This window comes from Amblyomma mixtum, chromosome 3 (assembly GCF_055824585.1).
Source record: "Amblyomma mixtum isolate Tamu chromosome 3, ASM5582458v1, whole genome shotgun sequence".
Classification (NCBI taxonomy): domain Eukaryota; kingdom Metazoa; phylum Arthropoda; class Arachnida; order Ixodida; family Ixodidae; genus Amblyomma; species Amblyomma mixtum.
In genome coordinates, this window is record NC_143014.1 from 232,559,876 (window position 1) to 232,586,828 (window position 26,953).

The 26,953-nt window shown below is 45.0% G+C and overlaps 1 protein-coding gene across 1 annotated transcript; it reads left to right on the forward strand.

The window, feature by feature from the left end:
• The first annotated feature begins 120 nt into the window (after window positions 1–120).
• On the forward strand, window positions 121–26,953 carry LOC149354010 (three prime repair exonuclease 2-like). The gene is made up of 6 exons (XM_089583000.1): window positions 121–234; window positions 1,971–2,149; window positions 8,180–8,337; window positions 17,288–17,394; window positions 21,412–21,551; window positions 24,704–26,953. The coding sequence occupies exons 1-6, from the start codon at window positions 219–221 to the stop codon at window positions 25,037–25,039; spliced, it is 936 nt and encodes a 311-aa protein (XP_089439126.1). The 5' UTR covers window positions 121–218; the 3' UTR covers window positions 25,040–26,953.

Genomic DNA, 26,953 nt, shown 5'->3' on the forward strand with positions numbered 1-26,953 from the left:
TCAAAATTCAACATTTCAGCAGATAGCCTCAACATAAAACCGGTCGTGGTCTCAACACAAATTAGTCTGGCCACTCTGTTTCGCGCCACAGATCGTCTTTTTCGCGCGAAATCTAGCGTCAGAGAGGCGACAGAGGCCGGAGGTGGTGGTTCGTGTGTCGACCGAGGACTTCAAAGACAACAGGGAAGCTGTTCATCAGGCAGAAGCTGGCACACACGATGGAGTATAATATGAGTACGTATTCACATGTCGTGCGCACGGTGAGATTAACGCACATTTGCATTTCTTTCTTCTCCATCGTTCGCCAAGTGTGATGCATTTCAGCTTGCCTCAGATCAGATTCGTGTGTGAGGGCCTGCGCATCTTTTTTCCACTACCAGCCTCGGCATAATGTTTTGGCTGTGCCTCATTTCTGCTTTGGAGGCTCTATGAAACGCTGTGCATGTGCGATATTATTGTCGTGCTTTTTCTGTCTAGAAAAGGGAAGGAATGTGCCGCGCCTGACATTGCTGTTTGCGCGGGAACCTCGAAAACTTGGAAGCGACGCTGGATCCTTTGTTGCGCTGGCTGTTTTTCGGCTTCACCACGTCTGCGAACATTTTCAGCCCTATTATAGTGAACTAGAATATATTAGCCCTATTATGCCTCTATCAGCTTATCCGTTGAGTGGCCAGTGGCTTCATTTATCGTGCAATCACAGTGATGCCTGTTTGTTTACGTTTTTTTTTTTTGCCTGGTCGACATCGGCATATGTGTGCTTGGGTCTCACCTCGTCGCGCGCATATGGCTGCCGTCTTGCAGGCAACCGCGTTATCATTTTGCTCATCTTACGAGCCGCTAAAATCGACAAAAAAAAATTAATGTTGCAGGCGCCTTATCAGAGTGGCAGCATGTGCTGGGATGGACGCCAGCTTGTCAACTCATCGTGTGGGCTGCTTCTCGCACCGAGCTCAAGAGAGACGAGGCAGACGCTTTCAGACGAGCACCCCTTGCCGTGCGAAATAGGCGCGCCGTTCTCGGACCAGTAGGCGACTGGTGAAACCGTGGCGCATTCGAGCGAGCGGCTGCGCGTCTACTTCTGTCCCCGATAGTATACGATCGTCTTATCGTGCTTCTTTCGAGTACATGTGATCGACATGACACATCGTGCTGGAGGAAAAGCAGATTAGATGACATACGCTGCGTGAATTATAAAGTGAGCTGTATGCTTGGGTGGGCTTATAGTGTAAAATTTGTAGCTCGAGGTGTGGCTTAACCTTTACGAAGTATTTGATGTGCAGCAAATAATTTTTCTGTTCTGTTGCGAGTTATTTGAGATGTAACTTGCAAGCTGATGCCACTTACAAAAGTGGTCTGGACAGCTGCGGGCTCAGCGTGGCCACGCACGCTTTTCGCCCATCTCAGCTCAGCTGGACACGCCTGTCAGTAAGCAAGCGTGCAGTACTTAACAAAGCGGTGATCGCATCTGGATATTGTCTTTCCCTACTGCTTACATGTTCTGCGTGCTCTCCATTTTTTCGTGCAGCTCCCACTTCCCTTTCCTGTATTTATTTTTTACTTATCAACTTATTTCTGTGGTCTTTATTGTTTTTTGCTCACCTGTTCTGTGTCCAACCCCTATAAGAGGAGAAACATCAGCGAAGACAAATCACTTTTGAAAAAGATTGGTCCTTCGATCGAAATATTGAGTCAAGAATGTTTGCTTTAACAAATATATATTTATATAGCAGAAAAAGTTCCTAGGTCTAGGTTAGCAATGCACTGTCAAATAAAGTACAGTGTTTCTTCATCACATCAGTTTTCTTCAAGTGTGTGTGTGTCACGCGCTACCTATGGACCCTGAAGGAGCAACAAAGAAGTGCGCTTGCAGAAAAAGAGGAAGTTCGGTACCTTGCCTTTGTAAATAGAACCTGTAACAATATATGCGCACACACAGTCTCATCTTTTGCTTTCTGTTCTTTCAAAACCAGCCCAAGTACAAGCCAGGACTGTTGTGTCGTCATTCAATGGGACCTTTCCTGTGTCCATGCCGGGTGCCAGTCCATTAGGGCCTCTGCAGGTACAGTCACCGGACAGGCCAGCACGACAAGCAGCGTTGCCTATGCAGCCGCACGTTGTTGTCGAAACACTCACTGAACAGACAGTTCAGGTAAGCTGTAGCCAATATTGATGCGTTTGCAAATGATGTGTTCTCTGGTTTGCTGACAAGAAGTTACCACCTTTGCCGGAACTATTATGAATTGTTGCAAGATGTTTCAGATGGTGGACTAGCCAGTCTGTTTTTCACGAAATGGATTCAGTGTTACCAGAATGGCGTAGCTACTGATCTTTTTCTTTTCCGTAGAGAATATTCTTCAAAGTAAAGCATGCCAACTTGCTTGGAATTTGGCAGCCTGCAGAATGTCACACCGCTTGTAGATAAACATAGGAATAATGAGCAAACAAGTGCTGCTCAGTAGTTGATTGATGCTATGCCTGCACTTTTTTTTTTTTTTTGCACGCTTGCCATAAAGGCATAATTTGGGTTCATATACTATAGGAAATCGTGTAAGGTATTTTCGTGCAGGAATCGGAGAAGGCTCCTGCTCTTACTGTTGTCGGTCAGCCACTTTGAGAAATCCTCCTCCCTTGTTGCTGTTAGTCCCACTTGCTGCAATATTCGTGTCCTTGAAGCCCTTGTCCCTGCGCAAGTGCATAGCAGGTGGTGAACATCCACCTCCGCAGTCAGTGTGGAACAGCTCAAGCAGGTGGTGGGTCCTGCTTCTTCTTGAGGACTCCATTGGCATGTGACCGACGGGATAAGGGCCACCCCAGCCTTTGTCCTTCTAAGGGATACCTCCTCCAATCTCGTTAAGTTACGAGGGAGGGGAAAAGTGCACACAGGAACGAGGGCACGTGCAGAGGATGGTAAGATTGGTAGAGCGGAGCGGGCATCAAAAGGGAGCCTGGTGGGAGATGCATTAGTGTTTGGATTGGTGTGGAAGATTGTCTACTTTTCTCTTCTCAACGTTCTCAGCATCGTCTTGTGTCCAGTGTATCTGGACGTATATCTTGGTTTTTTATTGAGTGCATGGATCTCCTGAGAGACAAATAGCTTCTTTGTCACTCTTTTCAGTTGTTTTATGGCGGCTAAGGAGTCTGTATGGGTGTGGGCTTCTATTATAGACTCTATTTTATTTATGGCCTTCGTAGCTTCGCGGATTGCATAAAGTTCCATCACAAGGTGGTCTGGGTGGTCTGATTCGTATGCTTGATGTATGTTTAGCTCTCTGTGTATCGAGTTAGTGGCTGCTGTTCTGCCACCCTTTTCTATAATCGTTGCATCCATGTATGCAGTGCATGTTCCTGGGCACACATCAACCAGAGGAGGGTTCTCGTCGCTTCTTTACAATGAGGTTTTTGTCATCTTGTTCGTCGTATTAGTCGTGAATTCTCACAAAGGGGGTCAGCCATTGTAGGTGTTTTCACTGTCACCCCATTGCACAAGCGTGCTATGGGCATAACATACTTTCACTTCAGATTTCTTGCCTCTCACTCGCACCCCTTTCCCCAATCTCCACCACATTCACCCAACATTATATGCATATACCTGTTCCTGGTGTGGTGGTATTCCTACATTTACACACATTACATGGACATGCACAGCTAAATGCAACCACTTACAGCTGCCCAACGCGGCGCTGGAACAGTGGGAGGGGATGCTGGCCAGTGGCACCCTGGAAGGCCAGGACGCGCCAGTTGCTAAAGCGTCAGCGGAAGCTACTGGAGCCCTTGACTGAGGACCCCACCCACAATCTGCTGCAGTCTCCTTTTACATGATAAATGTTTATTCTCTTTCTCTCTCTATGTTCAATTAGTTCGTGTGTTCAGCTGTGCAAATTCCTGGAGAATCGGGATGGGGGTATGTTTTGGTAAGGCCGTGATGGTGCGCATTGCGTTCCTATTTGTTTCCAACTCCACCCATTGCCGCCTCTTTGGAACTGGGCCTGGTATAGTATCCTGGGCTGGAGCACTGATTGTACAAAATGTCTTGCCATCTCCGTTCGGGCTCCTCCTCCAGACAAAATGCGTTTGATCAAGTGCAAGGAAGTCGCTGCTGCTTTTTTCATCTATGGAGCCACTGTGTTCCTTTGCCAGATTTATAAATGTCTAGGCCAAGGACTCTCAACTCGTCTAGCTCTTGTAATGCCTGATTTCCAATGATAATACTGTTCTTTCTACATTCGTTGTCATTTGTGATTTTTTTTCTTTTCCCAAGAGCTGATTTCTAATATTTAGCATGGCTCTTTTAGTTGGCAATTGCTTTCTTCCATTCTGGTTTGCAACATGAATGTAGCTGAACTTTTGTGGTGACAGTTCCAGGCCTGCATCATGGATGAAGTCATGTAGTGTATTTAAGGCCTTTTGCAGATAAAAATTCTGTCTCAAGCTGTTTATGAGCTGACCATATCATGACACCATCTGCGTAAATTATGAACTGCACCTCTGGTAGTATCTCAGCTAATTTCCATGCCAATGGTATGAGTGCGATATTAAATAGCAAAGGTGCTAAAACTGAACCTTGTGGCATGCCTCTGTTTGAGGTGCATTTACCAATTCGTTGTCCGCTTATCCGGGCAGAAAACATCCTATCCTTAAAGGGACGCTCTGCCACGGTGGCTCAGTGGTTACGGTGCTCGGCTGCTGACTCGAAAGACGCGGGTTCGATCCCGGCCGCGGCGGCCGAATTTCGATTAAGGCGAAATTCTAGAGGCCCGTGTGCTGTGCGATGTCAGTGCACGTTAAAGAACCCCAGGTGGTCGAAATTTCCGGAGCCCTTCACTACGGCGTCTCTCATAGCCTTAGTTGCTTCGGGACGTTAAACCCCCATAAACCAAACCAAACCTTAAAGGGACCCTGAAATGATTTAGGTGGGTATAATCCAGTGCAGCAGATCTGTAGAGGGGGTCTTTGTGGGTTTTCGAGTCTAGTTTGAAAGCTCTGCATGAACCTTTTAATTTCAAAAGTAAAAAATCGCTACTCTCAGTGGCTCGCAACTGATTAGGGCGACACCTCACCGCGCGTCCCCTACCCCGTTGATGTTAGTGGGCAGACTGGCCAGCCTTCAAGCTCTCCCTGTCTGCCCACTGATGTCATTGGTGTAGGGGACGCGCAGCATGGAGGTGTCGCCCTAATCTGCTGCGAGCCACTGCTACCCACAAAGACCGCGGCCGGAGCTGTCTAGAGGTGTAAAGTAGGATCAGCGCCCATAAGAATACATGTAAAATAAAGTTTTCAAGACCATTTTCCGATTTCACAGTGTGCCAGTGATGTCATCCTTGCATGAAGAATAACCAGGTACATCCTAGAGCACATTATGGGAGTATGACATGTCATTTCAAAGCAATTTATTTTTAAAACACTGGTACATGTGTGTGCATATCACCCCTACTGGGAGTACAGGGCGGGCATGCGATCCATAGAAACACATACGTATGTAATCAAAACTTCCTGAAATATTCTTCTCTTTTCACAGAGTACCCGTGGAGGCAGCTGTTCATTAACATTTGCCAAGTGCTGTGGAGGAGAGCACGACCAAGTATGCTGCATCATTTCGTAGCTACCTTTTTTGAAGCGCTGCAATGAATGTATGTTGTGAAGCCAGATGCACCCCCAAACGGCGCTATTTCCGCTGGTTGTTTCCCTGAATCGTTCCATTCTCTTGCAGTCTACATGCTGTCGCATGCACTACATTTGCTCACTGATAGTCATTCAAGCTAGGCAACATTAGTTGAAAAAGCAGTTCCCAGATGCCGTGGCAAGCAAACGAAAGAGAAGCACACACTGTTGCAGACAACAGTGCAGACGATGCCCCTTGCTGGCTCCAGCGTACGCCAGCACCACCTATGTGTGTAAGCATGGTGTTGGTCGTCGGCTGCTCTGGATGGCTCGCTTACCATGCTGTTTGATGACTGTCTTCATTGTAACAATGTAAACCTGGCGATCGTTCAGACGGCAGTATTTGTGAGAGAATGTACTTTCCGTGGTAGCATTGTTGGACTGCAGGAGAAGCTTGTGCGATACGGAGAAACACCCAGCAGATAGAGAACTTTTTGGGGGTATGTCCAGCTTCACAACACAATTTGTTGTGGTGTTTTAAACAATTAACTTCAAAATGATATGGCATACTTTGTCATACACTCTTCAAAGTACTCGCCAGCTACTCACAAACAGCCACCTCCATGGCTATTCTGTGAAAAAAGAAAATTCTGAGGACACTCAAGGCTGCTTACTTGCTGTGAAGGTGAAAGCATTAGTGTGTCATCGTGAGTGTTCAACCTCTACGCAAGCTGTGCACTGAGGAATGAAGTGAAGATGCACCTCCGAACGCTGATTCCACAAAGGTCCGAGTGAAACACTTGGACTCTCGGTTTGAATACCTGCCACGAGCTAGCCTCCAACCTGACTGAAGAAATGTGTGCTATACGAAACGAGAAGCCATATGACACCACCCGCAGTGGTGTACAACGAATTTTCGCTTGGCAACTTTAAGGCGCAAATTGGTTTTTGAGGAAAGGAAAGGGCAGAGTAACTGTCTCACATCTCGACATCTCGTTGGACACCTCAGCCGTGCCTTAAGGGAAGAGGTAAAATCTGGGAAGGCATCCAATTGAAGGTGCATATGTCATCGGTTCGAACCCCTGCCGCAAGCTAGCCCCCAACTTGACTAAGACGTGTAAGGTATATCCGAAGACAAATCATGTGACCCCACCCAGAACACTGTACGACGCACGGTTGCTCACAATTTTGGTGCGAATGTAGTCGAGAATACTGCCACCACATTGAGATCAACCAGTGGTGGATATATATGACAGTTCAATTTATATTACGATTGTCTGAAGTTGCGCCACTCGGCTGGCTGTGTGCATTCTATGGCTGCTTGATGATATCACCAAATTTTTCTTGCCATCGCTGGGATTTTGTGTACCATCTGTGAGTACTGACGCAAACACAAGGCTTTCACCTTAATACTTCAGAAAGTTTTGCTTACATGAATTTCTACAGGTCGCGCTCCCGCCTCTTACCCCCAGCAGGTGGCAACACCCACACAAGCGTGTCATGGTGTTTTAAAAATACATCTCTGCCATCGCAATGGCTTGGTGTTTATGGTGATCGGCTGCTGACCCAAAAGATGCGGATTCGATCCTGGTCACGGTGGTCGCATTGCAATGGAGGCGAAATGTTAGAGGCCAGTGTACTGTGCGATATCTGTGCATGTTAACTCCAGATGGTTGAAAATACTCAGAGCCCTCCACTACGGCGTCCCTCATAGCTTTAGTCGCTTTGGGACCAAACCAAAGATACATCTCCTTTGAAATATTTTCGGAATCTGTTCTAGGATGTACCTGGTTATTCAGAAAAAGATTACTTCATAAACTTATTGTAAAATTGGAAAACTGCCTTGAAAACATTTGTTTCTGTGTATTTTTACGTGCGCTAACCCTAGTTTACACCCCCCGGTCGATTCAGCTAGTGACAGAATCACCACCGCGTCTTGATTACATTACAGATCGGTGTTGTTTCATACCCGAGAGCTAGCCCACTACCACGTGACAAGCCTGCGACATTATTTTTTTTTACTCATTTATTGTGTGTACGTGTTTAGTTTTTTTTTTTATTTATTGGGAATCTTGTTTCAGCCAACATTTTCATTTTTTGTTGTTGTTATCATTATTTTCTTTTTAAGGCAGGAATACATTTAGCACTTGCAAAGACTCATTTTGTTTATAGAATTTGGTGCATAAACATTTTCTCACCAGTGAGGTGCCCTGGACAGTGCCATTCATGTTGAGGAAGGTCTTCGAGCAGCTGTACTCATGTAGGGCACAGCACAGCTAGCAATCTAACTGCCAAAACTTAACAGTAACGTCAGCATGTTTTAATATAATGTACAGTGCATCTGCCCATGCTGCTCAAATGCCTATTTTCCAGATTTTGTCAAGTGCAGCGGGTAATCCGCTGAAATTTTTTTTTCCCTTGACACCTAATATAGGAGGCAGAAGCTGATTTAATTTGAGGCAAATAAGGAAACGATGCAGTAAGGAATTGGCTTTTTTTTTCCTTCCCTGGGCATATGTGAGGAAGACGGCTGAACTGCACCTGTGGACTAGCTTTTTATTTGGTTGTTTCTTTTTTGCAGAAGCGGGCCATCGTATCCACACTGGCGCCAGCACAGTTGTCACCAGCGCTTCTTGAGCCAGTCAAGACTCTGGTCTTCTTTGACCTGGAAACAACAGGCCTGCCATCAAGCTACCAGCGAGTCAGCATAACTGAGCTGGCCATGGTGGCTGTGGATAGGTGAGGAGTCATCAGTTGCCGCAAAAGAAACATTTGACGAAAAGGCTTTAATTGTTGAAGCTTGTTGGATTGGTTAGCAGCTACCAGGCACACCGTAGTTCTTGAGGGTATCAGGGCAAAAGACAAGATCATGACATTGACAGTATCACCATACAGAAGTGGCTTTTTGCAGTGGATATGGCAACAGGTGGGCATTTGATGATTGGATAAAAAAAAATTCACTGCAAATTTTTTCATTCAATCATCAAATACCCACCCGTTGCCACATCCACTGTAAAAAGCCACTGTGAATTTCTCCAATGGATAGAAATGTGTTAAACGCGTTGTAGTGTTCTGTATTAGATCGACAGAACATGCTTGAAGCCCCGCCGCGATGGCTCGGTGGTTACGGCGCTCGGCTGCTGACCCGAAAGACGCGGGTTTGATCCCGGCCGCGGCGGCTGAATTTCGATGAAGGCGACATTCTAGAGGCCCGTATGCTGTGCGATGTCAGTGCACGTTAAAGAACCCCAGGTGGTCGAAATTTCCGGAGCACTTCACTACGGCGTCCCTCATAGCCTGAGTTGCTTCAGGACATTAAACCCCAACAAACCAAACTAAACCAAACCAGAACACGCTTGACTTCATCAAAGGCATTGCAAAGCAAGTATTACAGAAAACACCAATAGATGTTCTGGCTGTTATCTAACATCGAAGGGTTTTGGGTGTCTTTGTACACATCCTACTTCCTAATACATAGCACATACGACTGCCCTCTATGTATCTGTACAGCTGGCTCCGGTCTCCTCCTCGTGCTTTCTTGGCGGGTGTGCACACCTTTAGCACGTGCAATTTTTATGTGCTCTGCTAAATTCACATTGTATTTTGCACTGCCATGAGACAGACACACACTGTGCAGTCCCAGGCTGCTTCAGCGGCAAAGGTGCTCCTGGGTTGCCCCTCCACAGATTTCTCACCCTGGGAAATTGGTCCTTCGCACAAGATATGGCGCCCTCTGCAGAGCACCCTGAAAATAGTTTCCTACCCAGAAAACTGGTTAAAAATGACCAGGTGGACAACGCTGGAGCAATCCGGTTCCTTGAGGCACCAACTGCATCTGTGAAGTGGCAGGATGTGTGCTTGACAGCTGCCACCACCTGTCACTTGCACTTGTTGCTAACATGAACTGCTCATGCGAAGTTGAAGCTCAGTAGAGGTGCGCTTGCGTGGAGTGGCTAAAAGAAAAAAGGGGGGAGAAACAACGCCGTCAGCTTCAGCTAGAACGAGATACAGTGAACAGGAAATCATGGCATGCAAATTTCCGTGACGTACTCGGGCAGTTACGTCATTGCAAGTGTGAAATGGGGGTTGGAAAGCCCCGCGAAAACTAAAGTTGAAGGCAACATTTTGTTTGCTTGTGTTTTGAAATTTCTTTATTAAGTGACACCTGTTCCTGTACACCGATTCCTGCAATTATTTTTGAATTGGTATCTGTGTGACAAAGAATTCACTTTAAACGGTAGCCGCTCAAGTGTGCCTTTGTTGTTCTGGTTATCACAGTTTGCTAACTTGGGCAGAAAGCAACAGAATGTACAAAAACTTGGCACCTTCAGGAGTGTCCACAAGCATTGGAGGGCTCCTGACCACGTTTGGACATTAAATAAAGCAACCTAATGTGTAGATAGGGCGTCGCTGATAGTTTGCAAAATGCAGCAAAAAATGTATTGTCACATAGTGGTGACAACGTCCTAGACAATAGACGAAGCAGTTGACATGGCACTGGAATGAAGTCTCTATTTGGCTGACTTGCGTCCACAAAAGCTGAACTCGGCGGCGGCAGTAGCACAAGTCTGCTCAGTGGTCATCAAAGATCAGGATGCCCGCCACTCTTGACGATGCTCAATTTAAAGCTGACAACGAACTTTCGTGATGCAGCACGCAAAGTAACCGCAACAGTCGCATACAATGTAGGACAGGTTCTGCCTGGCTGCAATCATTTGAGATAAATCTGGTCACATTGAGCATAAACAAATTAACGTTACAAAGCTTTGCAGCAGTATTACCCGGGAAAACATATGATTCAAACCGCCTGATTTTGAAAAATGTAACTGTTGAATAAGGTACAGAGGCATTTATTTGACTGCTTCACTTCATTAAAATGTCAATTAGCCTTTTGCGGCACAAGGTGTGAACAATTTCTATTCAAGTTGTAGAAATTTGAACACCCTCTCCCCCGAAAAAAAAAAAAATCAATTTCTGGGGAAACTCTGCAGCAGACTTCTGCTTAGTATTACAACAAACTGTCCATTGTGACTATAGCGGACGGCAGTAGAACTTTGAATGTCCAGCCTTTCTTCTGTAAACAAAGCGCTCCTCACTTCTCCAGAATCGGTTCCGCCACCCATAATGCGAACTCCGCGCCTGGGCAGTCTAAGCAAGTAGCCAACTCGAGAGGGTTGGAGAGGGTAGAAATGGTGTGCTAGGCTGGAGAGGACGGGTGAATGACGGTAAGGGTGGTTCTCTCAGAGCAGCAGCATTAGATTCATACTCGACTGTTGCTTGTAATCGGTGATAATGAAGGCTTCCTTAAATAAATAGTTGTGGAGAATGGCACTGCTTGATCCAAGCAAGGTGTAGAATCTGTGCCACAGTGACTGAATCTATCACTGAGGGACTCAGCATTGGGTATGGATGTATGCGCGCATATGTATTCATACCTCTTTGTACGAATATTTGTGCTGTAGCATTGGTGCAGCCAATGATTTTTGGCCAGTTTTGAATCTTTCACAAGTATTTCGTGGGTAGCTACAATCTTTCGCTTCATGAGCCACACACGCGTTTTCACTGCGCGCGCGTGCCGTTTTATGTGGGACCGTGGTGACAGAGGTAACAAGTTAACTGGCCAGAAGGAAGCGTCTAAGCGCTTCGCCAAGCATGGTTATCATGATGGACAGCCGTGAGCTGAGACGACGCCATTTAGTAGGCGTAAAATCAAAAGGCCTGGTAGATGCGGCCCACACATTGAGCGGAAAGGCAAAAGGGTGCGCAAGGAACTGAAGACTCATGGAAAGTCTCACTTGCCACCACGGGCAAAGAAAAAGAAAGGACGGTCCAACTGGAAGCGTTGCGCAGTCGAAATTGAACACCGCGACTGGCGTGAGAAGCGTAAGGAAAGGGACAAGTTGTCAGTTAGGGAAAATAACTCGTTCTTGTCTTCTTCTCGTAGAAACTGGAACGACAAGTACGGAGAGAGAGGAAAGCGCAGCTACAGCGAAAGAGGCAAAGACATTAGCTTCCACGGTAGCGAGTATTGTCTGACGTCCGTTAGAAGCGAGTTAAACGCTGACGTAGACGCACTAAGCCGTTGCATTCTGAGCAAGGCTGCCTTCGACCTCCTCATGACTTACATTTGGTAACTTTCTGAACAGCTGTCATGTTCGCTCTTAGATCGGGGCAAAATTGATATCCTCATTGGTGACCCCAGCCGATGGTTATCCTGCCCAAGTGATCTCAAGAGACCCAAATTTATTGTCGATTCATTTATTTCGTGTGTTACATGCGTTTGGCACTTTGAGTTAATTACTTTAGAGTTCTTGTGTCCCACACGTGTCTCTTGTTGAAGAGGGAACAAAAGGGGGGCATAAATGTAGCCAGCCGAGTTTTGTGGCAAAAAAGTCGTGTAACAGGGGTGGCAGCGGTGGGATGTCGCGTCGTAACAGCAGACGGGCAGCAGACACGCCATCGTGGCAGAGAGACGCTCTCCGCAGGGCCTCGTCCAAGCCCGTTGTGCTCATGGCCCTTGTACATACGTTGGAAAAAGCCTTGTAAATATTGTATATAAACGTCAGTTCACTTACCGTCGCATCGACTGTTCTTCGCTTGGGTCTGCTCGAGAGAGGCAGCAGACTGGGACGCCCAAGTCCCTACAGTGGTGACTAGGGTGGGACACACCAAGTGGGACGTTGTTTTATCATTGTTGCTGCTGCGGCCCTCCCAGCTGCCCCAACTTTTGTCCAAATTTATCAGCACGACTGCGCAGCCAGTGGCCATTTTCCACAATGTTTGTGGGATCACTATTGTCCTCCCATTCATGATTTAAAAAAAAAAAGTTTTAGCTCATTAGAAAGATAAGTGTACTTGCATTTAATTGGTATGCATTAATAGCAATAACTGTTAACACGAGTAGAGTTCCTTGTTCAAAGTTAACCGACACCACGAAAATTCGACCCATGGAGGCCTGCCCAGTCAGTACCAGACCTTCGTGGGGCACGCTTTTGTGATGTCTGTTAACTTTGAACGATGAAAACTTAAGAACTACTGCATGCAGTTCAACGAAGTTTTGCAAACTTAACGTAACAAGCACATGGCAAATATGCACGCGTTACGTCAGTTAGAGCTATTAAGCCTCTAATATGCCTCATTTCTGTTATTTTTGATCTCTTTTAATGCGCCAGTTCTAAATAATTCTCCGCTGGAGCCAAAAACGGCCATAAACGTACAGCGACTAACATTTCATTTAAATGCTGCCGAAGCAGCCCTCTTCTTGTTATAGTAATTTTTCTGAAGCACTGCACGCATGCAAAAGCAGGAAAGTTGAACTCGTAAGTTCACTCTACTCATGAGTACATTTATCTTTCTAATGAGCTGAAACTTGTTTTTCTGGTTTAGTTTGTAGCTTATTGTGGTTTAATGTCCTAAAGCGACTCAGGATATGAGGGACGCCATAGTGAAAGGCTCTGGAAATTTCTAGCACCCTGGATTCTTTAACACGCACTAACATTGCACAGTTCATGGGCCTCTAGAATTTCTCCTTCATCGAAATTCGACCGCCGCGGCCGGTCAGTAGCCGAGCGCCATAACCACTGAGCCAACGTGGCATCATAAACTGGAGGACTATAGCGATCACACAAACATTGTGAAAAAGGGCCAGTAGCCACACAAGCGTGGGACCTCTGCCTTATAGAGAAAGCATAAAACATTCTTAGTGTGGATGTTGAGCCAGAAAATTTAGGAATATGAGCTTACGGCAAAGCTGTGACTGGGAAGCAATTTTAGTTGTGATTTTATTGGCCAAAGTGCTTTGTGCAAAAAAAAGTTACTTGCGTGGTGTGCAGAAAATATTGTTTCCATAAACCATAGTGTTTGTTTGTTCTTGAAAAAATATTGGCGAGTCCTTGAAAGTTCTTGAAAACTCTTGAAATTCAGAGCTAAAAACCAGCATGCTCCCCGAGTTTTGAATGGGAAGAAGAGACCTTCCACTGTTTGGGGTTTAGAACAGGTGTCGTTCATTGCCTGCTGGGAGAAAAGGCAGGAGGTGATCAGGGAATTTTTTAAAACAATAAAAGAGGCCTAATCTCGCCACCTGACTGCATTCAGATTCCCAGTGTAGTGCATTTTCTTTTCACTTTCATTAGTTCAAATTACGTTCAATTTTAGCCACTGCAGTGGCTCAGTTTTTCATTCCAAGAGCCATCCTTCCCTTGTAATCAAGTTTCATTCATTCATTCTGTGTGTCTACTTCAAGGCACGCCGCTCACCGTTCGTGTCATCAGATGTGGTTTTAATTTTCCTAAGCGTCCGTTTCTCGTTTCGATTTATGTGACTTGTAAGTATGCCCTTTAGGTATATTTAAGCAGCAGACAGTGTGCTGCATTCGGTGCTGTTTGTACGTGAACAAGCTGGATTTTTTCTGCTGGGCTGGCTGCAGAAAGGGATATGCATTCGACATTCGTCTTGTTGGCGAGGGTAATACAGCTTCAGAAAACTATGCATAGAAACCATGGTTCAAAGTGTTCCCATAGCGGCAAGCAAAAGAAAAAACACGCGAAGCCGGCAACTACGACCACCCGCAGCATGGTCGCATCACAGTAATGTGACGGCAACGAGGCAGCCGACCGCGCTCTGAGTGCAGGCAGCGCCACCGCCACATGCGTTACGAGAGCGGACACCCTTCTCCATAGGAAGGAGCAGGGAGATGGCAGATTAGCAAGTATTTCTAGGGACCGTGAGGAAAGGAGTGAATTCACATTTTCATGACCAATAACACAGCCAAGCTCAAAGTGGATTACTGCCATTAGCACTGCTAACGTTGAGGGAGTTTGCTGAACTTTCAGGGAATGAAACAAATGCCTTTACGTGGGACGGTGCGTCAAATCCGTACTCGAGACGCAAGTGTGCCGTCTCTGGCGAAGAGTTTGACTGTTTGGCTTCTGCTCTGATGTGTGTTTTTCGGTATTTGCGGCTCAGAGCTTCTGCTGGACAACCAATTCGGCATTCTGACTGCATTTTTCCCTCGTTTCCCAAAGTTAAGGGCCAACTTGCATGCCGCATAAACCAATGTGCGAGTAAATACAGCATAGTATGCTTTAGGCTCCATGTGATATTTGATTATAATCTCTTCACTTTATTTCAGTAAAAAAATAATACCGTATAAACGCGTGTAAGGGCCGCACTTTTTTTTCCAGATTCGGGAGCCAATTTTCGGGGTGCGGCCCATACACGCGATTTAGAAAAAAAAAATTTTTTTTAAGCAAAAACACAGCAATCAGGGAATAAACGGCATTTATTCTGGTGCACGCTCATCCCAAAGAAGCCGCGCAGCATGTCCGCTGTCAACGCGTAGCCGTTGTTCTGCATTTCCATCACTAGCAGAGCAGTTCGGGAAACTCAAACGGCTCGCCTCGGAAAGCGCGTTTTTTGCAGCTTGTTTCTCAATGCACCCTTTTGATTGCACGGTCATCGGACGCACTTCTCGGCCACGTGGAGTTCCCCCCTGCCCGCCGCACGCTTGCCGCGTTGGAGAACTAACTCCCAGCCGTGTAGCTGATAAGGTGCTTACTCGGCGGCAGCACGCGAAAGCCACAACTACGGCGAACGCGCTAAGCCGCCATAAAAGGCTGGAGCTGGCGATACTGATGCTGATTAGATAGCGGGAAGTCGCGCGGGGGGGGGGGGGGGGGGGGGGGGGGGGGGGGGGGATTGACGGTGATGATGACTGCGGCCTCGGGCGATATCTACGGACGATTTTTGGAAGCTCTTTGTGCGCGTGCTTGGCCTCCGCGATCAAGCGCTAGCGATCGAGCGCACCGTTGTTCGCAGCCGGAGCCGATCGCGGAGGCCACGGCGCGTGCATTTAGAACATGGAAGACAGTTGGGCTAGTTGGTGTGAATTCGTTAGTGACTGCGACATTGTGCATTTAGAAGGCTATTCCCGCCTGTGTCATGGAAAGTTCGGGTGCGGCCCTTACACGGATTTATTTTTTTTTTTAACATTGCCTTCGGGAAAACGGGGTGCGGCCCTTACACGCGTTTATACGGTATATATATTACATTCAAGTAAATATGGTATGAATAAGGGAAGATTGCAGCTGGGGTAAAGGGTTCAACAGTGACCTATGGAGCACAATGCAATAAATAAGTAAAATTCAATTTATTGTTCCTTCTGGAGAGCCTTGTCTTCTCCTCAGCTCTGACCTGAAATGGGTTGCACCAGATTTTATCTTTCATTTTCATTGTTCGTAATGTCAGTGGTAATGTCTAGAGTCAGTCGTATCAGAATGCTCGCTACCTGCAGGAGAACACATCACATACGGATACACATTGCAGATACTGCTCCCTTTTCAAGCAGCTGACAGACTTTTCATGCTTCTGTGATGTCTTTGAATTTACTGAAGAACTGTCGTGCACCTCGTAGGAACATGTACAGTCATAGCCATAATGTTAGTATTTAAGGCACCAAGCTGGGCTAGTTGGTGCTTAGATAGTGAGGACATGTAGTAGCGCTAAATAGCAAGCACAAATGGAGAGAAGACTACACAAACTAGCGTTTGTGCAGTCTTCTCTCCCTTCGTCCCTGTTATTTAGCACTACTGCTATGTCCTCAGTATTAAGTTAGCTTTTGCGATCAAATTCCTCTTGTGCCTTACCTATTACTATTTACTTTAGCCATATTCTAGCATGTAGCTCTAGAGTGCTTGCGCAAAAACCAGAAAAAGCAATCTTCTCTATTGAACTCGTGAAAAAATTTGAAGCCCTAAAGAGTGCTCCAGTATATTCACAACCAATATTTTGGACTCTGCTAACTGCAGAGTTTAGATTTTTAGTCTGCAAAGGCAGCACCAAGACTCTGTAGGGTCTAAAAGTTCATTCTAACATGGGTGCAGGTGGATGTCACTGCCATAAGTCTTAGTCGTCATCATTACTGTGGAAGGCACAACCTTGGATTCCAGCAGACTCAATGGCTTGGCAATACTGGTACATCATTGTTTCCTCTCAAGTTAATCACATTGATCATGTAACAGTGTCCGTGCAGCTCGGAGAACGCCACGAATTCCCTCCATCAGTCTTCGCAGCCATCTCTGCCCTCGCTTCGGGCAGCAATGGCCATGCATTATAGCATACTAGTGTGGAATCGGCTCGCGGCATGATCCACGGCCACGTCGCACATTTCGGCATCGGTGACATCAGGTGTGGTGCTGACACGCGCAGTGATGACATGACGAAAGCATGGCTCTGACTTATCAAAACTCTAACTTAGGAAGTGGCAAAATTCCCAATTTTCAAGCCAGTTTTTCTTGGCAAAGTGATTTTTTTTTTTTTTGTTACGTATATTTTGAGACCGTTAGATTATTTGGACCATTTTTTGGATCTTTCAAAGTTTGGGAAATCAATTGGTAACTATATAATACTCACTTACCTTTCTTTCAGCACCTGTCAAGGCATTATGAAGTGAATAAGGGTTGTAAGGAAGGTGCATAGACAGCTGCCTCTCATTGATGTGGTGTGCTAAAAGGAGATCTGTGTGTAGTTGTAGGTTAGCTGTTGCTTGGGCCTTGTTGCCTGCTGCCAGGCAGCGAGGTTCACATGGTCAGGCTTGCTGCGCATACAAACAGCAGGTGGCTATCATCTGTAAAAGTTAGCAATGGTTTGATGTAGTTAGCAAGTTTCCTTTATTCTCTGTCCACCCAACCAGAGCCCACTTTGAGAAGCAGGACAAGGCTGAGTTCCGCGTGACCAACAAGCTGACGCTGTGCCTGAAGCCAGTAGCTCCTATGCACCCAATGGCTGTGAAGAAGTCTGGTGAGCATCATATTTTTTTTTCCTATTATCCTGTTTTCAATGGCCATGTAAATTTAAATGCACACACACAGAAAACAACTAAATAAGATTGTTTTAGGTCTCTCTTTTCTTCTTCTGCCAGTGCATTTGTGTGTGTGTGTGGTTTGTTTCTTTCGTTTCCCACATTTCATGCTCACAGAAGTACAGTAACAGCTCGTTAATTCAAGCCTCGTTAATTCTAACTGTACAACTTGAGCCGTCCAAGCTCCATTCCAATAATTCGAACGACACGGCGGCCTGCACACGCAGCAAGTCGAGCAACGCTCCTGAGAGGCTGTGCCACCTCTTTGGAGGAGATGTGAAGAGGGTAATAGTGGCATGCGAAATGAGGGTCTGGGTAGATGGGGAGGAGGACTCACTGCAATGGCATGGTGGCAGCAATTAGCTGCATGACCTCAGAGATTTGTGCCCAGCTGTTGCTTGTAATTGTTAGTCTCAAAGGCTTCAATAGCCTACTGTGTTAGCTTTTGTTACTGAGCAATAGATGACATCACCAGTGGCGAGATACAGAAAATCAGAAGCATTGTGGCATCTCTGGCACACTGAATCCGAAACCATGCAGTCATGCATGAAACTGCGATGCCCAAAACAAACGAATTGGAGCCTTTGCTGATGTTTACTGCATGTCTTTGTCTTGGTCTTCCGGTGCACTTTGCATCACGTTTCATGCAATTGGTTCAGCCATAGTGGTCAACATAGTGGTGCCACGGTGTAGTGATTTTAGAAATCGCGGAAGCACGGAATTCGTATTGACAAGCTTTTACTGTAAAGTGCAACCTCTTTGACACATGATAAGCTTGATATCCATAGCACCTAACATTTTTAAAGGAGGTAACTGTAGAATGAGATACAAAGGCATTTATTGACACTTTCACTTCATGAAAATAATGATTGGCATTTCTTGCTGCAAAGCCTGAACAGATCCTTTTCTAAGGCTCGCAGAATTCTGTCCTCATTTTTGGTGTTCCTAACGCGGAATAAGCTTTACAAAGCACCTGATCCGTCGATTGCAATGGCAAATGGAGCCACAATCTCTTCCTCATTGTTTTTGGATTCTGCACCCTCTTGCACCAGTGTACTGCGGGGAAGCTGTCACAGCTTTGTTGAGGTCAGCGCTGTGTGTGTTGCATCTTTTTGCTTGATTCTGTCTTGTGAGCTGTGTTTCTTCTATAATGGATTCATTAAGCCGGCTGTCACTACTTCGCAAATAGAAGTAGTGAAAGCTTTTGTTCCTGTTTCTAAAGCCTCTAACTGAACTTCTATGGTGAGCAGGGTGATAATGTTATCCTTGTTGCATTCCTCGATGTCAAGAGAAACCAATAACATGCATTTTAACTCGTTCTTTGCTGCAAAATTTCTTGAAAGTTTTCGAGAAAAAAGTTACATAACATATCACATAAGTACACGAATACTTGTTTAGCACAAAATTAGCCACTGCTGTCTGACGCCGCTGACTGAGCTGCGTGACGTGTGGAAGAACGTAACCGATAGCCATCTCAACAGAATTGCACAGGAATGTGCAACAAAGAAGGGCGCAACCTTGAAAAAGTCACTGGAAAGGTCCCTCCAACTTTCGCGCGTGATAGTGGGTTGTCTACTGCATGTAGAAGTGTATTATTTGGCTCTGATGTTCATGAGGAGAGTGTTGTTATTGATTGATTTTATGTACTCTTCTCAGAAGGCATTTCAGAGTCCTCTAAACCCCATAAACCAACTAACTAGCCGCTGATTTGTATTGAGGGAGCCTTCAACACGCACTTCAAGTGCCCCAACACAGCAAAATATAGGTGCAGCAACTGAAAATGTCAGCCCAACCAGCACACTTCTTTTGCCTTGTCTAAAAACCGGAAATACTTTGAGTTTTCGTTTCCCACCGCTTTCACTAATCTTGACCTTGTGAAACCAGTAGCATGTCGGTACCGTTAGGTGCACACAGTACCTAAGAAACGGAGCTCTCATGCAATGAACGGCAAGGAAGGTGGAAAATGGGAAAACACTGATAACCTTGCCAACTTGTGTTGAGGCGTAACAGGCCATGTGCCCGAATTTTGCCGAAGGTTGCTGCCGCCATCAAAACTTCATCACACCTAAGCCAGTGCTGACACCATCCAGAGAAGTACTCAGTGTGGGCCCCACTTGAGGCAGTAAAAGTTTGCCACATGTTTTGTGTGGTGCTGCATTGAGTGGATACTAAAGTGTTCAGCGCCATCACTAATCAATATACTCAATTATGAAATAGCCAGTGAGGTTTGTTGGGTGTTCTTTATATCCCTTTGTAGGAAAATTTTACATCTTAACAAGAGCATATCAAATACATAGGCTTCTTTTGGAGCTTCCTATTCCTTTGTTATATCCATTATTTCATTATAAGCCATTTCATTGCAGTTGAGTCAAAATCAGTTGGTCCTTATTGCATTGCTTCCACCTGCACAATGAAGTATTCTACAGTTTACATGGTGGACAACATCTCCTTATGTGATCATCTTTTACCTGCCTAGTCTAGCTCTCAGGCAAGCGCTGCTACTGTTTCATGAAGCACAACATTGGTAGTGGTTTGTGTATGTGCGTGCATGCTCGCGCCATACAAATCCGCGGATGTCACTGGCCTGTTGCAGTTGATATTGGCCGAGGCCGGTAGCTGCAGAATGCAGATTAACTCAGTGTCTGTGCACATGCATCTGGATCTGGTTTTAAGTGGCCTGTCCGTATCAACTAAATGCAGAAACAGTGCGCAGCGGTAGTGTTCTGTCCTGACCATGCCTCTGACTTCAAAGCAGGTTTCCAGAGGTTGTAGCTGTTTTCTTTTTTTGCTAACATTAAAGCCGCTTAAGGGGGGATGAGGGGATCGAAGGCAACTTTTCTATTTTTCAACTTATAGTGATGAAATTTGGCGGACTGGTTTAAAACAGCATCAGACAATCATATATAAAGTTTCACAATGACAGCTTCAGTAGGTTCCCTTTTATTATTGTTTATATGTTGTCCCATGATGCTTTGCTTGTGGAAAACCTAGCATGACAAAAAAACAAGCTACTGGTCTGTAAATGCTTTTAATATTTACTATGAAGTGTGCTGTAAATCAAGACTCTTAATTTGTTTTTTTTTTAATTTATCTGCTTTTTTTTTTTGAGGACACAATATGCAACTTCTTTTATGTTTAGAATGTATCATGCTCTAATTACCATGTAATCAAACATACGAGCCTAAATGGTAAGTCTGAGACTGTCTTAACGCAGACCACATTTTAGTGATCACAACAAAACAAACGGAGTAAAAATCCATGCACCCATTGCTGTGCTACGCAAGGTATTAAGCTCAAAACAAACTTTCGAGAAAACAAGCCTCAAAGTTCTAAGCTAGCACACACTGTCTGTGTAGATGCCGACAAATACATTTATTTGGAGCGCTTAAAGCTCATTTTTGGGTGAAATATTTCAGTACAACATAGAAACAGTGTTAGAGATGCCAAAAAGTGTACTTATTAAAAATAGACTTTTTTCGCAATTTTTTTTATCTGATCCCCACATCCACCCTTAAACCGGCCCCTTGAAAAAAACTTTTCACACAGCTCTTGTTTCTTTGTCTCTCTGGCTTTTCCTCTACCTAGCATTGGTGCCAGTCTGGAAAGTATGTGGGCCTGTTCAGCATGTTGCACGGAGTCCTTTCTGTGCTTGGGCAGTCATATGCCATCATTCCGCATAGTTTCCTTATCAGTAACAAACTTCATAAACAAAGGTTTAAAAAAAAGAGCATTATCTCCAGTCCAGCCAGTGCCAGCAAGTTTTTGTGATGCCAACCTAAGTCTATGAATCATGGCAAGAACATGAATGAAGCACGGGAAAGGATGGATGCGATGTTTAGGACACCTGTCTTACTGGGGCATTATCAGCTGTCCTGGTAGCACTGATGTTTGTGACTAACGGCTTAGGAAAGCTGAATAATAAATGAACTCGTTGGTGTGTTTTTGGCTTTCTGCAGGTCTTGACCCTACCCTCTTGAAGGATCAGTGCTATTTCCAGAAAGCACTGCCTGCAATTCGTGCTTTCCTCTCATCACTGACACCTCCAGTCTGCCTTCTGGCCCACAATGGAGACCCCTTTGACTTCCCCATACTTATGGTAGGTTGTGAAATTTCTAACTTGACTGGTTGCTCTTGGTTGCCTTGCAGCAAAAGACAGTGAAGAGTCCTGGGACAACTTCAGCTATACTGTGATTCAATATAGAGTACTGACTCATACTTCAAACTTCAACGGACTACAGACTTTTCTTTGATTTATCGGAAGTTTAGATTGTTAGTCGACTTCAGTGTGATCCAAGACTAAATGTGATTTGCTTTATGGATATCTATGCCTGCAAATAGTAATTTGGAACCTTTTTGCTATGCAGACATAGCTTTAAGCATTAGCACGACATAGCCACCGCAGTGGCTCAGTGGTTACGGTGCTCAGCTGCTGAGCCGAATGACACGTGTTCGATCCCGCCCGCGGCGGTCACATTTCGATGGAGGTTAAATTCTAGAGGCCCGTGTACTGTGCGATGTCAGCGCACATTAAAGAACCCCAGGTGGTTTAACTCTTTCGTTACCACGCCACTGTGCTTCGATCACCGGTGATCGAAAAATTCGAAGCGCTACGACCGCGGCCGCTACAGACTTGCTGAGTCATTCGGTTTGTTGTTCCCACATTGAACTTAAATTTCCTGTTTAGTTTATATTTTTGCCAAAAAGCGGCAATTTTTGAGACGCGCTTGAAGTTGGGGGTGCAGCGTCGGGCGCTCTGAACAAGCCGTCATCATCGGGAATGGCGCTCGCTCGAGAAAACCCCGTTCCACTCAATTCTGCTGTGTTTGCACCACATATTTTTGATGTATCGATTAGCACGGACCCTGGCGACAATGCTGTTTTGTCAGGTATTGTTTTGAAGCTCAAACTGCGCAACGAGAGCCCAGAGCGCTCGCCTGTGCATTCAGATTCCTGGATCCGGTCTCTTTATGCGAACCGGAGCTCCTCATTATAGCCGTTACGGTGATGTGGCGCCATCTAACTTGTTCTTCGGAGACTACAGTTTCGAGTTCTGCGTAGAGTGCAATTTTCCCATGACGCGCGAATTTTTGAAATGCCCTTGAAGCGGAGGGTAGGGCAAGGACGCTCCTTGCATGGCGTCGGGCGCGCGCTCGGAAAAACCTTGCTGCGCGCAATTCTACTGCGTCGACTGCAATTATTATCTATGCTACGAGTAGCAGTCTCTGGTGACGATGTTGCATTGTCGGATTTTGGTTCAGACGCTGTAACTGCGCAAACCGATCCCGGAACATTGGCCTGATAGTTTCGCTTTCTTTTTCCTGTCCGCTTGTGCGGGCGCATCTGGTTTGTTGTTCAGACGGTTAGTTCCATTTTCGGCCTAGTTCGTTATTTCCCCGCCAGTCGTGCATTTTTGAAGTGCCCTTGGAGCATAGGCTTATTGCAACATAACACGCGGTGAGCATGGCGTCGCGTCGAGGTCGGGTGCTTCGCGCGCTCGGAAGAGTCCCGCTGCACATGATTCTCCAGCCTCTGCAGCCGATTTTCAAGGTGCTCCGTGCAGCAGTGACTCGGACAAAGATGTTATAAGGTCGGATTTCGATTCTGCCGCGACATCGCAGCTATACTTATCGCATACTGTATATCGCTATATCGCACCTATACTTTGTTGTTGTTTTTTTTTCAATTTTTTGCGTAAATTAATTAAGTTTTGATTTGTATTTTTTAAACCACGCTTACCAAGCTTTCATTTGGCGCATAACATTACACTTCCAATTTTTTTTTTGTTGGACTGTAAAAATCATATCAAGGGCGCTCTCAAATGAGCCTTTTCAAAAGGCATAAAGAAAAAAATTCTAGCTCAAACTATTCAAGTTTTAATTTTAAAACTTTAATGCCATGTTTTAGAAAGAATTTGAATTGTTTTGTAATTTCTAGAATTTTTTTATTACAAGTGTTTGGAAAGTTATTGTCATAATCACAAAACTTTTGTTTTTTATTTTTTGTTGTGTTAACTGATTTTTTTTTCACAGCTTTTCAAGCGGAATATGTGTTCAAATAAATTTCATCATAAAGCACATTCTATCTCAATCATTGTTATGCATTTTATATACTTTTATCTATCACACTTTCTAAAAAAAATTTTGTCTGAGACATAAAAAATGGTCGTTTTCCCGTGGTAACGAAAGAGTTAAATTTCCAGAGCCCTTCACTACAGCATGCCTCATAGCCTGAGTCACTTTGGGACGTTAAACCCTCACAAACCATTAGCACAACTTAAAATGTGGGTGAAAGGCACTGCTTTCTGTATTAACCTGCCGTCTCCAACTGGATGTGTGGTTGAAAAAAAAAAGTTACGAATTGTACTTTTTTTTTTAAGTCAATTCACTTCAAGGAACTGGGAAAAAAGGTCCAAAATATCTGAAATTCAAATTATCAAATCGCCCTCAACACACTGTCAAAATCATCTTGCATCATAGTACATTTGATTGGTGAAAGAAATTGGCAATGGTTGTCTGACTGAGTTAAAACTGCGCAACAGCTACAAAATTTTCAGTTCCATCAGCGCACTGGTACATGCGTACTGTCTGGAGTGTCGTAGCAAAACGGCTTCCAAACTGTAAAGGCTTCCGCGGCCTCTTTCACAGCGCAACGCGGAAGTGGTGTTGACTCTCACAAGTGGTGGCATTAATGTGACAAGGGTTCACTGTGCAGACTGTGAGCAGCTCATGATCAACACACAGCTTCGGCGTACAGGAAGAACCTCACGGGTGAAAACGAGGAGAGCACACATTTGCACCAGAACGGCGAGATGCCTCTTTTACAAAAAAAAAAAAATAGCTTGCTAGTTGGCGTTCAAAATGGCTCTTGCTTTGTGGCTGACTGATGCATGGCTGATAGTAGCGGGTTGGTAGTGAAGCTTCGAAAACTGAGCTAAGCAACCACAGGGGACGCGGTAATATATTCGAACGGTCATACTTATGGCTTTCCTGTCTACTTAATTACTGTATGTTGGAAACTATTGCTGGTGGTCGTATGGGCTAGTAGACGGAATGGTACTTCAGTGTGAAAGCTGAAATGTTTACTGAATTGAATGCATAAAGAAAAGTGCAGATAGCTGTTGAAATTTACCAGTAGTCAGCCTGGCTAAATATGGCTGGAATTTGGAGGTTATTGTGATGTATACGTGTAACAAGCAAAGAACAGTGTCTCAGCACTCTTACTACCCTTATTGTGTTCGTTCTTCCGTAGGATGAGCTGAAGTTTGCCGGCAACAGCAACGATATCGACAGCATTTTGGGGGTATCAGGCCTCACTTGCTGTGACACACTCAAGGCCGTGCGTAACATGTGGCCCGTGTTGCCACCAGCTCCCAAGAAAGGACGTGGATCGGTGGCTGCCAGCAAGCAGAACTCCTACGCTCTTGACCAGCTGTACAAGCGCTTCTGCGGACGGCGTTCAAATGCACACCATGCTGAACAGGACTGCGTTGACCTTATGAAGGTCTGCCATACAGACAAGGCAGCTTTCCTCGGCTATGTTGATGCAAAGGCAGCACTTCTGGCAGAGACCCGTAGCAACTGGTGATTTCCAGAGAATTTTCTGCCCTACGTAGGCATTGCGAATGCCCTCCTCTTTCTCCTTCATCACTTTTGCTTATCCTCGTGAAATTTTAGTCAGAATAGCAATATCTGTATTGTTTTGTTAATTGGCCACCTGCTGTACTCTCTAAGGATACGGGGAGAGGTGTTTGTCTCAGAGCTGGTCTTCTGGGGGTGTGCCCGTCTCCTTCTTGGGTTGCAGTGAGTATTTCAATTTGTGCACTGAAATTTCACTTGGACAGTATTTGTTTGTACAGTCCTAACAAGATTTGATTGCCACATGCTGCTCTCAGCCCACCCATCAACTACTCTTGCATCCAGGTGGATGCCTTCCTGGGGTCTTTATTTTTCTGTATGTCAGCAGTACTGGCAGTCATCTGTAAATGGATAGACTTGTGCCAGAGCTGCACTGTATATAAGCAATGTTAATCAAGAATTGTGGAAAGGTCGTGCGTATGTCAGGTGTGGCTTGCTGTTTTGTCTTTTGTGTCAGCGCTATTTCCTTTGCTTATCCAAAGTATGCCACTGAAGCACAATACCCCATATAATCTGAGTGGTCATATTTGGCTGTTGAAGTCTTACTGAATTAATGACCTTGTTACTAATGGAGCAGCAGGTAAATTGAGAAAACAAGGGTCTAGGTTTCTGATTTGTAATGCACTGTTCAGTTATTTACTTGGTATTTTTTTTTAATATGCTATGAAGTTTACAAACGTAGGAGTGGTCACATGGCTTGGAGCCTTTTGCTTCTGGTGTAAAAACATCATACTGGGTGTTTTGTTATGCTGCACCTTTGTCCGACATACTTGCATATCTCAGCAGTCAGTCGATGCTGGTTGCAGAAATGGAGCATTCTGGCAGACACGGCTCTCCACTGGTGGACAATGGTGGCTTGCCAAGCAAGCTGATTTCCCACTTTTGCTGTTTCTTGTGACTGTGCTGAAGCATGCCATTGAGCACATTGATGAGCGTAAAGCATGTTGCTGAATCTAATTTTTATTTTATTTTTTATCTTCCAAGTGACTGGAGCAGTTGAATGGCCTGTTCAATAGTAGCGTCACAACTTGAGCATTTTTGACATGCGCTAGGTTTTATGCATGCATGTTTCCTTCTGTTGAGCACTAGTAAACCATGCCACTAGATTCATCATTAATCATTCCTTTGGCTGTGTACCCTTATCGCCAAGGCATATTTTGATACCTCCCTTTGCTAGAATAGTCATTATGTGGTCTTGTTAGTTGGTCGCTTTGATCTCTAGGAAACAGCACATTGTACGTTTGCTGTGTTATCAACACAGAGCTGGCCAGAAAGAAGCCCTTCCTCTCCCCCCATTCTTTTGCATAAAAGTGTTTACGTGTTTTTATTACTTTTCTTTATTGCACAGCTTGTATTAATAGTCGTATTTAGACCATGCTAACATAGTTGTTGCTGGATAGCTACTGATGAAAGTATCTGCAGTTAAAAGTGCTGCAATGGAAATGCAAGGGGCTTTTCATTGCAACATCACATTAGGTGTAGCAAGTTTACACTGTGGGAAAGTCGGAGCTTCCAGATATTCCCCGGTTGCCTATAAACTTCTTGTAAAATGATTTCTTTTTGTGCCTTTCATTCCTTCTTTTAGTATTTGCTACAGTTAAGTGAAACTTGCAGTGCATCCATGTTTCCGTATTGATAACACTGGTGCTCTTGGAGCAGAACCTTTTACTCGTAAGTGCTTGCCGTGCTAGGAAGCAATGTTTTTTGCGCCGAAGAACAAGGCTGTGCAGTTTGTCTTGAGCTGACTTTAGTGCGGTTTGCGTGTGTATTGAAACTAGCTGTACATACATGCTTCACATGCAGATCAATGTTTCATTCTGTGTGTATCTAAAATGTGTTTGTAAATAAATTACATCTAAAAGCT

What these genes read in the sequence shown, in the direction of transcription:
- LOC149354010 (XM_089583000.1), top strand. An exon ending in GCCATGGTGGCTGTGGATAG is followed by an intron (nt 8,338 to 17,287) that starts GTGAGGAGTCAT and finishes CCACCCAACCAG; the next exon opens with AGCCCACTTTGAGAAGCAGG. An exon ending in AATGGCTGTGAAGAAGTCTG is followed by an intron (nt 17,395 to 21,411) that starts GTGAGCATCATA and finishes GGCTTTCTGCAG; the next exon opens with GTCTTGACCCTACCCTCTTG.